Source organism: Physeter macrocephalus, chromosome 8, assembly GCF_002837175.3.
Source record: "Physeter macrocephalus isolate SW-GA chromosome 8, ASM283717v5, whole genome shotgun sequence".
NCBI lineage: Eukaryota > Metazoa > Chordata > Mammalia > Artiodactyla > Physeteridae > Physeter > Physeter macrocephalus.
The window spans coordinates 150,794,810-150,806,826 of record NC_041221.1 but is presented as its reverse complement, the minus strand read 5'-3'; the positions used below and the strand labels follow the sequence as shown (position 1 = coordinate 150,806,826).

The window sequence follows — 12,017 nt, the reverse complement described above, 5'->3', positions numbered from 1 at the left end:
GTTTGGCTTATAATCGTGCCGTTCAACATATTTGTTCCAGAAATAAATCCTTCCGATTGGCTCTTTTTGCTGTCACACTGTAGGATCATTACACTGTAGGATAAACTTCAGAGGCAAAGGGAGTGATGCGTCTTAGGAAACATTGGCTCGTTGGAGCTGTGTCTCTCTGGGCTTCTGTTCCTCTCAATGCTTACCTCTCCGTCTTTGGACTCCAGTCTCAGCTCTGTTCTGCAGGTGGCTTCCATGTTGCCAGCTTCTGCATTTATTTCTACTCCTTTTGGGGCCTCCATCACCAGAGACCGGGTGGGGGACTCCAACCTGAAATATGCACAAGACTAAGATTAAAGATCCCATTTCACTGTTTTAGTAAAGTTAGGAGGAAGTTGGTGCTCTGAGCATTGAGACAACATTTCAGCACCTGATCCGGAAATTCTAGCTTTGCCCGCCTGATCAACTTTTTGAGGGTGGACATAACGTATCTGGGCTTTATCTTCACTGCATATCACAAAGATTGTATGGAAGGTGTTTTAGGATCCTGGCTTCATTCTATCTGGCACCCAGTCAATTATTGCTTCATTAGCATGATTAACCAAATTCTTACATAAGTTCTGTTTATTTCTAGAGTAAGGCAATCTCAGGTCTAAACTGGGCTTCGTGAAATTAGTAGATATTCTCTCCACGTCGCCCTACTTTCTTTGTCTTCCTGGAAGCAGAAGTGGATAGAGGTTAAGAAAATAGACCTAGGAGTTGGACATGGCTAACTCAAACCATGCGGCTGCCACTGTATGACCTTGGGCAAGTCGTTCTTCCCTCCTCTCTTTTCCAGAATTTCTCAAAGCCTCAGTTTCGTCATCCCTAAAGTGCTTCAAATGGTGCCTGGCACATTGGAAATGTATAATTAATATGTGTTAATTATTACTATTACTGCTGTTACTGTTGTTGATACCAGCAAATCGTAAAGATATCTCAGGCCTTACTCAAATAGGCAATTGTCAAAAGAAAACTCAGAACAGATAAGTTGTTGCTAGGAGTTAGAGGGAAGTGATTTGACTACGGAGGGACAGCATGAAGAATAGATGTGTTTTGGTGATAGAATTGTTCTATCTTTTTTTTTTTTTTTTTTTTTTTTTTTTTAGCGGTACACGGGCCTCTCACTGTTGTGGCCTCTTCCGTTGCGGAGCACAGGCTCCGGACGCGCAGGCTCAGCGGCCATGGTTCACGGGCCCAGCTGCTCCGCGGCGCGTGGCATCTTCCCGGACCGGGGCACGAACCTGTGTCTCCTGCATTGGCAGGCGGACTCTCAACCACTGGGCCACCAGGGAAGCCCTGTTCTTTCTGTATCTTGATTGCAGTGGTGGTTATGTGCCTCCATGTGTTTATGCAAACTTACATAATTATACCTCCCAAGAGTGAATTTTATTGTATGTAAATTAAGTAAGTTGAGAGAAGGAGAATCAGCCACATTCTATGCTAATTATTAGGGCACTTTTGCTTCATAGGATAATGCTTTATAGAAAGATTTTTGCCTAACTTATTTTAGGCAAAAAATATGAACTAAAACTCAACCATCCTCTAAATATTCCAGATTTTAATATTATCACCAAATTGAACTGAATGAAGATCCCCTTCTCTGTTACAAAGAAAGTATCCCAACTTAGGAAGCATGGACCTCAGGAGTGGCCACCAAGCCACTCTAAATCAGACCAATTTTCTGCATTTTATTTCTCCACTCCTAACTTTCAGACACTTTGAACATGTTTAAAAGGAACATCATCCTCTCTGCCAACTGCTGACTCCATGTTCTGCTTCTACCAGCCCCCACGGGTAGGACACACCCTCATGGGCATCAGTAAGTGGCGGGCAGAGCAAGGCGATCTGTGGGGCGCCACCCTGAGCGATCCCACGCTACATTCCACAGGTGCCAAGACAGGGCTCTTCCCCACTTCCCAGGTCTGGGTCCCTGAGGTGTGCTTCAGAGAGCAGGCTTCTCCACTGATTTTTGTGCTCCCCCTACAGTGGCTCATCCAGAGTCTTAAAGAGAAACAACAGGTGTCTAGTCCTAAGCAAAGGATTGGCTTGAGCTTCTCTTTCACTCCTCCTTTCCATTCTGACCTCACCCCTTTGTGTGTGGCAAAAAGCCCCTATCCTACCCTCTCGTCCTCACAAGACCTTCACCAAGTTGGTGCTGAGCCGGGTGTGGTTCTACCTCGAACTGTGGTTGACTTCCTTTGCCTGTGGTTTTTCTCACTATAACGTCAGCTCAAGGAAGGGGGTCTTGCTGCTAGAGTGGCAGGGAATGATGTCTGTGCAGCACAGCCTTGTCTAGGACCTTAATCCAACGCATCAAGCTCTTCCTATAGCTCACGTCTAAAATCTGAGGATGGTTTTCCACCATTTTCTTTGCTTCCCTCCTATAAGGTCTGGTAGACTCACACCCCTTATCCTAGTGTTGTCTAACACCTTCTGTTTTCACTGCTATTGAGACCTTTCCCCTCATGGCATAAGCTTCCCTTCTGACAATACTGCCAGCTCTCTTCCACATTTGTTCACCCTCTTCTCCAGGGCACTGCCATCCTCCACCTTCCCCAGGGGAGAACCCTCACGCCATCTTCTCTGTTCCCCTTCTTCCCTCCCTCTCTCCCTCCCTCCCTCCCTCCCTCCCTCCCTCACTGCATCACTTAACGCAGCTTTTAACTCACGACTTCTCCCTACTCAATATATTAGTTCTTCTCTAACCTGGACTGTTGAAACCTCCCAAGTTTTGTCTCGAATTCTTCCTTTGTTTTTTTCTAGTGTACTTGACACATAAAGTGAAGTCAGTTGTGTGTACTTCACACACACCTGAAGTCAGTTTTGAATATGTCACTTCTCTTATCAAAACCTTCACACATTTCTTAGAAACGACAGGAACTCTTGGACTTATTTGCCCATTTAGAGCTTGATCTGACCTATTTTGTTAGTCTTATTTCTTGCCATAAACATCAGCTATGCTTTATTGAATACTCACTAGGTGATGGACACTGTGGAACGTGCTTTATATGTGTTATCTCATTTAATCCCCACAAAAATCCTATGCCTTTGGCACTCCTTCAGTCCTGATTGTACAAGCAAGGACGCTAAGGTAAATGACTTGCGCAGGGTTGCACACCTAGTAAAAGGGCGAAACTAAGATTCAAACCCAAGCATGTGGTCCAGTATTCCATTTCACTGCCAGAAAAACTGGCCTTCTTTCCTATCTCTCATATCTTCACGCCATTCTTTGTAATTAAATGTCAAATCTATCTTCATGGAATATGCACTTGTATTTCCAAAACTAGCCTCCATAAATAAGGGTAAGGTGGTAGTACTATGTATGGCTCAGTGAGACATACTTCCTTCCCTACAAAAGTCCTTACAACTTACTGAAAAGGTTGACATCAGTGACATCAAACTCAGGATATGGTGAATGTGTTCATACTTGGTATGTAGCCTTCAAAGTGGATGATTCATACAAAAAGATAGTTGAGAGGGAAAAATTCAAAATAGGAAAAAAAAAATGTTTGGAGCTTGGAGAACTTTATCAGATGGAGTGTTGCCATTTCTGTCATATGAGTTCACTTTATTCTTGCCGCCTCCCATGGGCTTTGAAATCAGCAGGAGGGCTCCCAGGCCAGAGAAGTGGACTCAGAAATAACTGCTGCCTTTTCCCCTCTCACAGCCTTGGAAGTACCAGGATGACAAGGAAGGGGGCTACTCTGAAACTGTCTCCTAGTGTGAAAGGCTAAGATAAGGTAGAAATGACAATTCCCTGGCAGCAGGGACAAAACGGTAACTGGCTTTGTGTTTCATACCTCATCTTAACGCCCTTTGTCCTTCAGGCAGACTTAATAGTTTGTTCACATGGTAAATCTTTCCACTGTAAAAAAAAATAATAATAATAAAAAATAAAAGCTCCTACAAGAGCCCTGTGGGGCCTGCAAAGAGCAGACAAAGCACTCTTGCAGTGATGTCAGTCAATTTCTGACCATAGATTAACAACCAAAACACCACTGCTTAAATGGTACTGAGCAAGGAAAATGGAGGGAGGCTTCCTCCTGATTTGGGGGGCGCTGGTGACAATTGAGGGTCCTGTTGGCTCTTGGAAATGAATACTGCTCCCATTAGGAGGACATGCGACTCCCGTCTGGGAGGACTGAAGAATCTGAGAATGGAAGAAAGTCTAGGAAAGGAGGTCCAAGGCTGGGCCATGCCCTCCAGAACAGTGGCTCTCAAACAGGAGCAACAGAATCCGCTGGAGGGCTTGTTAAAACTTACGTTGCCAGGCTCCACCCCTGAGTTTGATACAGTAGGTTAAGGGTGGTGCCTGAATGCCTGCACTTTTGACAAGTCACAGGTGATGCTGAAGCTGCTAGTTTGGGGACCACACTTTGAGAACCACTGCTCTAAAACAACGTCATCATATCAGATGCCTACAAAGACTGGAAAGGTGATGTCAGTGAGTGACCCATAAGAAAGCTATAAGGAAAACAAGACTCTCTGCACGATCATATATGGCAAGTGATGGAGATGCTCTGGACAGGAGGCAGCTGCTATTCTAACCTGGCCGATTACTGCCAGGGCTTCTGATGAAAAAAAATTTTATTGCAAACATTACATTTTTGGAATTGATGCAAAAGATTTCTCTAAATATGTTATAAAGGATGACATTGACAGGAATCTTGTATAGTCACCATCCTTTTTAAAAAAAATTCTTACCTTTGCAATTCCCTGAGCTCTTCCTAATCCTAACCATTTCCTTCTCTCAAGAGTAACTACTACTATGAATTCTGTTTACTGTTTTCTTGCTTTACTTTATAATATTACTACATTTGCCTCCTTAAATGATAAATCGTTTACTACCATGTGTTTTTGAGCCTTATGCACAGAATAATTCCACTTATGTATTCTTTAGTGATTTACTTATTTTTGGCCTCAACGTTTTGTTCCTGAGATGCATCCATGCTGTAGCACAGTTGTAATTTATTCTATTCCCCTGGGGTTATCACACATCATGATATTTTGTCCATCCTTTTGTTGGACATTTGGATTGATTCCAAGTTTTTGTTTCTACAAAGACATCTCTGCACATTCTTGTATGTGGATCCTGGGGTTCACTTGTAAATTTTCTTTAGGACACATAGGCGAAGAGTGCAATTGCTAGCTCCTAAGGTATGCTTATCTACGGCTTTATTACTTTCCCATTAGTAATGTATAGAGTTCTGTTTTTTCTACTTTCTTGCTAGCATTTGATATTGTTTATTATGAAGTGAGTGTGAAATGGGATGCTACTGTCTTCTAAATTTGCATTTCCCAGATTAGTAATGGAGTTAAGGCTCTTTTCATTTGTTGGTAAGCCATTTGGGATTCTTCTTCAGTGAAATGTCTTTTGTCTCTTTTAATTTTTTTTGTTTTTTTGATTTTGTATGTATGAATTACAGGCATGCTTTATATATTCTGAAAAATAATTGTTTAGCAGTTCTATGTATTGATAATTTCTTTTTTTTGAGGCTGTAGTTTATCTTTTCACTCTATGCTTAGCATTTTGGGGTGAAAAAGTTTTATATTTTAACGTCAACAAATTTATTATCTTTTCCTCTAGGGTTTGTGCTTTCTGTGTCTTGTCTGAGAAATCCTTCCCCTACACTGAAACCATAAAGTTCTTCAATATTGTTTTTAAAACTTTTATGTTTTGCTTTCTCTAAGTCTCTAATTCACGGGTATTCATATTTGTGTGTGGTCTGAGGTTGGGGTCAAAACAGATGAAGATGAAGGATCTCAACATCATATATTGAAAAGCCCATATTTAGCTCTGTCATAAATGATGTTTCCATATACTGATGGGTCTCTTTCAGGGTTTTCTAGTCTGTTTCGTTATTCTATTCATCTATCCCTGTGACGATAATTAATTAAATATTTTAGCTTACTATGATTTTTAAATTCTTTACATTTCATAAGGCAAGTTCTCTTGCCTTGTTCTTCCAGACTGTCCTAGCTATTCTCGGTCTTCCAAATAAATTTCAGAATCAACTGACGTTTCAACTGAAGGAAGACCTGTTGGAATTTTATTGGATTTATGTTCACTTCATGATCATTGCATCTGTCTCTATTTTGTTATGTTTTCTTGGATGTAGTTCAGAAAAGTTAGCCTTCTCTGTGTGGATTCAGCATATCTCTTGTGGTTATTGAAAATGGTATTTCAGTAAAAATGTATTTCTCTTACACCTATTTCTTTTTCCTGTTGAATTGAGATTCAGGTTTTTGTTTGTTTGTTGTTTTTGGTATGTTGATCTTATAGTTAACACCTAGGTAAATTATCTTATTTTTCACAATTTGTACGCAGGTTGATTTAGGTTTTCTTGGTAGGCAGTAATTATTTTGACAGTTTTATGTCTTTTGATTTCTTATACTTTTCATTTCTTTTACTTTTCATACTGTTCTGTCTAGGACTGTCCAATACAGTGTTGACTAAAAGTAAGGCAACAGCAATCTTGCCTTCTCCTGAACTGATAGCAGTAGCAGTCACCTGAGCCCTGGGGCTTTGGTTTAAAAGACACACACGTACTTGTACACACAGGGGTTTGGAAATACGAGTTGGCTGGTCAACTTGAGCATGTTACTGACAAGGGGGTTTTGGGGTTATTTTCTGGTGGGACTAGCATGTCACTAAAGCAGGCCTTCTGATATATTAAAAAAAATTTTTTTTTAAAGCAAAACAGAAGTTTAGATTTTAATCATATTTGTAGGGTTTCTAAGTCTTTGTTTTACAGAATTGCCTGTTTGCTTCAGCTGTCTCCTTCCCACCTCTGCTGTTGGAGGAGATGAGGACAGGTCTGGAGTAAAAACACTTGTAATTTTGTGTCCTGTTGTCTATTCTCTGAGTGTGAAATATTCCCTTCCTTTGTTAAGATTCCTTAGGAGTTGTTGTTGTTGTTGTTGTTTTTTCTTTTATATTAAAAACAAACCCCACCTTTGTCCCCTCCCCCCAAAAAAATTTATCATTAAGATTCTTTTGTTCTACGGTTTTTATTTTTTCCCGAAATACTTTTTATCGTGATGAGAGAGTTCCCTTCTATTCTTATGTTGCTAAGAGTTTCTATCATTCATTGCTATGAATTTTATCAAGTACCATTTTATTCTTCATATATTGAGATAATATACTTCTCCTTAATATATTAATGTGGTGATTATATTAATTTTCCGATAATAATCCACTCCTAAATTTTTTGGTATTAGTTCAACATTGTCATTACGTATCAACTTTTCTATCAATTTCTGAAACAATTTTTTTTAGGATTTTGCACCTGTGTTTGTAAGTGAGTTTATCCTGTAATTTTTCTGTCTTACAATATATTTGTCAGGTTCTATCAGTTTTCTATATTTTGGAATTTTTAATGAAAGATTAGAATTATTTACTCCTTGAATATTTAAATCATTCATAAACCTGGGCATGGAATGATACCTTATTTCCATTTAAAAAATAATTATAGGATTATACAGGTTTTATGTTTCTTCTCAGGTTGATTTTGGTGAGTTATGTCTTCTTAGTATTTTTCCATTTCATAGAAAGGTTTAAACTTCTTCGCAAAAGCTTTTCATAATATTTTCATTAAAAAAAATGACCCCAACATTTGTAGTTATGTCTTTTGTTCCGAATATTTTTATTCATGTCTTCTTTTCCTCTTGAGCAGTACTGTCAATTATCCATCTTTTCAAAGAGCTAACTTTTGCTTTTGTCAATCCTGTGTTATGTTTATTTCTTGTCCTTAAATTTTCCTTGTCTTTTGTTCTACACAGAACAACTGCAGAATTATCCTAATCTAAGTTCTAAAATGTGTTGCCACCTTAGTTAATTAAAATGTTCTGCCAGGCTTCCCTGGTGGCGCAGTGGTTGAGAGTCCGCCTGCCAATGCAGGGGACACGGGTTCGTGCCCCGGTCCGGGAAGATCCCACATGCCGCGGGGCGGCTGGGCCCGTGAGCCATGGGCGCTGAGCCTGTGCGTCCGGAGCCTGTGCTCCGCAACGGGAGAGGCCACAACAGTGAGAGGCCCGTGTACCGCAAAAAAAAAAAAAAAAAAAAAAAAAAAATGTTCTGCCTTTTTAGTTAATATATTCATTTAAGGACATCTGTTTTTTTGGCAGCATCCCAAAGGAGTATTAATGTAGGTTTTAGTACAATTTCTATAATTTTAGTATAATTTCTCCTGTGGTAAGTTTTATAGAAGGATTTTCCTTAATTTCTCAATATGGAAGATTTTGTACGATTTATTTCTAGTGTATATTTTATTCATCAGTCTTAAACTGATAATATTATGATCGTTAAAAGCATTCTCTTTAAAAAAAATCAATTATTTAAAAATCGAGGCTAGGTTTTTGGCCCAGTATGTGTCAATTTTTATAAATATTCATGCCTGTCTGAAAAGAGTGTGTGCTCTGCAGCTGTTGGTGCCATGTTGTATGTGTGTCTGTTAACTCAAGATATTTAATTGTTCTGTTCAAATTTATATATATATCTGTTTGATCTATCAGTTACTCAAAGAGGTATTTTATTAAATACATACCAGCTTAGAATTGTTCTGTCTTCCTTATTGTCTTCTTATCAATGTGTATAATGATTCTATTTCTTATAATGTTTTTGCCTTGAAATCCATTTTGCCTATTAGTATAGTTGTTCTCACTGTATTTTCCTTGAACGCATTTTTCTACTCTTTTAAATATCATCCATTCTGTATGGTTATATTTTAGATGTGTCTCTCATGTAATTGGATTACTTGTTTATTTCAGATGACTTTTTATTGAGGAAAAATTTACATACAGTGAAATGTACAGATCCTTTAATTTGATTAAGAAATAAACATAGTATATATTTAAGGTGTACAACATGATGTTTCGATACATGTATACATTGTGAAATGATTCCCCCAATTAAGGTAATTAACCTGTTCATCACCTCACATATTTACCTTTACCCTCCATGTAGTAAGAACATTTAAGATCTACTCTTTTAGCAAATTTCAAATATATAATACATTATTATTTACTGTAGCCACCACCACGCTGTACATTAGCTCTCCAGAACTCATTCAGCTTATAACTGCAAGTTTGTACCCTTTATCCAGTTTCCTGTTAGTAGATATTTGGTTGTTTTGAGTTTAAGGCTATTTTGCACACGTCTTTATGAGGATAAAGTTTTCATTTCTCTAAAATAAGTAGCTATGAATAGAACTACTAAATTGTAGCATAGGTGTGTCTTTAATAAATGTGGTAAGGCAGAATCTAAAATAATCCCCAATGATCCTTGCTTTCTGGTATTCATGCTCTTAGGTGATTGAGTCTCTCTTCTAGATGTGGGCTGGATATAGTGGCTTGCTTCTACACAAGTAAAACATTGCAAGAGTGATAGGATGTCACTCACGAGACTAGGTTATAAAAAGACTGTGGCTTCCATCTTGGGTTCCTGCTCTCATTCCCTCACTCCAAGGGATGGATGCCAGCTGCCATGCTGAGAACTGCCCTATGAAGATGTCTGAGAAACTGAGGGATCCCATTAGCCCATGAAGAACTAAGGCCCTCATTCCAATAATCTACAGGAAGCTGAGTCTTGCCAACAACCACTGGAGTGCATTTATAAATAGATCTTCCCCAAGACAAGCATTTGGAAAGATCACAGCCCTGGCCAACAGCTTAAGTGCAAAACCTGATAATTGATCTTGAGTGAGAGGCATCACTAAATTGCACCCAGATTTCTGACCCACAGAAACTGTGAGATAACAAATGTCTGGTTTTTTAAGCTGCTGTAGACTAATACAATAAGAAAACTGACACACTGTTTTCCAAGGTAGTTGTGCAAGTTTACATTCCTAGCACCAATATTGATGTAATTAAAACTATTCCAGTAGCTATAAAATGGTTCTTCATTACAGTTTCCCCTGATGACTATTGAGGTCGAGCAGCTTTTCACATGCTTATTGGCTATTCAAAGATGTTCTTTTGGGAGGGATCTATTTAAATCTTTTGTCCAACTTTTTTTTTTTTTAAAAATTGGGTTATTTGTATTATTCTAGGTAAAAAATTTTGTGTGTATATATCTCTGAAATTTCAGATATATTTTCAGAAAATTCAGATATAAATATCTCTGTGTATATACATATACCTGAAATCTATCTATATCAAGTATTTTTCTCCCAATCCATGACTTACCTCATTTTTAAACAATGTCTTTTGATGAATGTCAATTTATCATATATTTTATGTTTAGTATTTCTGTACCTTCCCTAATAAACCATCACCTACCCCAAGGTTACAAAGATAGTCTCTCATGTCTTTGCTAGAAGCTTTAAAGTTTTAGCTTGACATTTAGATTTATGATCCATCTTGATTAGTTTTTAAGAATAGAGTTGAGGTTCACTTTTTTACCAGTAGGTTTATCGAGTTGTTCCAGCACCATTTATTGAAAAAATTAATCCTTTCCCTATTGAATAGCATTGGTGCTTTTCTTGAAAATCAATTAACCATGTACATACAGATCTATTTCTAAACTCTCTACTCTGTTCTATTTATCTGTTTGCCTAGCCTCATGCTAATACCGGACTGTCTTGGTTACCATAACTTTATAAGAAGTCAGAATCAGCTAGAGCAACTCCTTTAGCTTTTGCAAAAGGAAAACAGATTGGTTTGGCTCTTCTAGATTTTTTCCTTTTCCATATAAGTCTTAAAAGCCTGTAGGGAATTTGATTGGGATTGTGTGAATCCATAGATCAATTCTGAGGAGAGTCAATACCTTAACAATATTAAATCTTTAATGGATTTTCTTTGAAATGTAACAGTTCAAATATACTATTTTTGATTTATCTGTACTGTTAGGTATTTTGGTTCTGTGTTTTTTAATCTGGGAAGATTGTTTTTTATTCAGTGTTTATTTACATATTATATCTATGTATTAAACCTCCCTTTTTTCTTAAAATCAAGAAAATTTTTGACATGTTCTTTTAGTGAGAGTGTGCTGGGGCAAATCCTCAGTTTTGTTTTTCTGGAGTAATTTTTTAATTTGCCCTCTTTTGTAAAAGGGATTTTCTCTGGATGCACAATGCTGTGCTGACAGTTATTTTCTCTCAGGAACTGAAGATATTATTCCTCTGTATTCTGGTTCTCACTGTTGTGGTTAAGAAGTCAGCTCTCAGTCTAACTTCAATTCTAGAACTTCTTTTTTCTTCTATTCTCTCCTGATGCTTTTGATTTTTGATGTTCTGCAATGTCATTTGATATGCCTAGATGTAGATTTCATTTTATTTACTCTACCTGAGGTTTTTTTTTTTTTTTTTTTGCCTCTCTAAATTTGTACTTTGGTGTCTTTGATCACTTCTGGACAACACTTAGCTGATATGTCTTCAAAAATTGTTTCTGCTCCATTCTCTCTCTTTTCATGCTGAAACTTAGATTAGACATTCTCATCCTAGCATTCCTGTTCCAGAATTCCTGTTATTCTGCCTCTCTTTTTTCTGGACGATTCTGTAGATATAGTCTCATGTTCGTTTAATTTTTCTTTGTATTATTTTTCATCACATCCATTGGAGTTTTGCTTTTTAAGATTACATTTTCATTTCTAGAAATTCCTTATTGTGCATTTTCTAATTTGTTAGCCATTTTTATATTCCTTTGGTTTTTACTCTTTCAATTCTCTTTTGTTTCTCAACTCATAGTAAACATATTATTTTATATTCTTTCTCTGCTAATTCCCATATCTGCATCTAAACTGGCTGCCTTGTTTCCATGCTTCTCTCTTGCTCATGGTGCCTTGTTTCTGAGTATGCTTCATATTTCTTTTCTCTGTGGGTTCACATCTCTTGGATCTTTATTTGCTGAACTTATTTTTTTATTTTATTTATTTATTTTTTTGTGGTATGCGGGCCTCCCTCTGCTGCGGCCTCTCCCGTTGAGGAGCACAGGCTCCGGACGCGCAGGCCCAGCGGCCATGGCCCACGGGCCCAGCCGCTCTGCGGCAT

At 38.0% G+C, this 12,017-nt stretch overlaps 1 protein-coding gene across 1 annotated transcript in view; it reads right to left on the bottom strand.

The window, feature by feature from the left end:
- Positions 1 to 12,017, bottom strand: part of SGCD (sarcoglycan delta) — a 422,824-nt gene that overhangs the window by 9,855 nt on the left and 400,952 nt on the right. Inside the window, exon 7 of the mRNA XM_028493399.2 lies at positions 195 to 318. Coding sequence (XP_028349200.1) covers positions 195 to 318 — 124 coding nt within the window. The remainder of the gene's footprint in view (positions 1 to 194; positions 319 to 12,017) is intronic.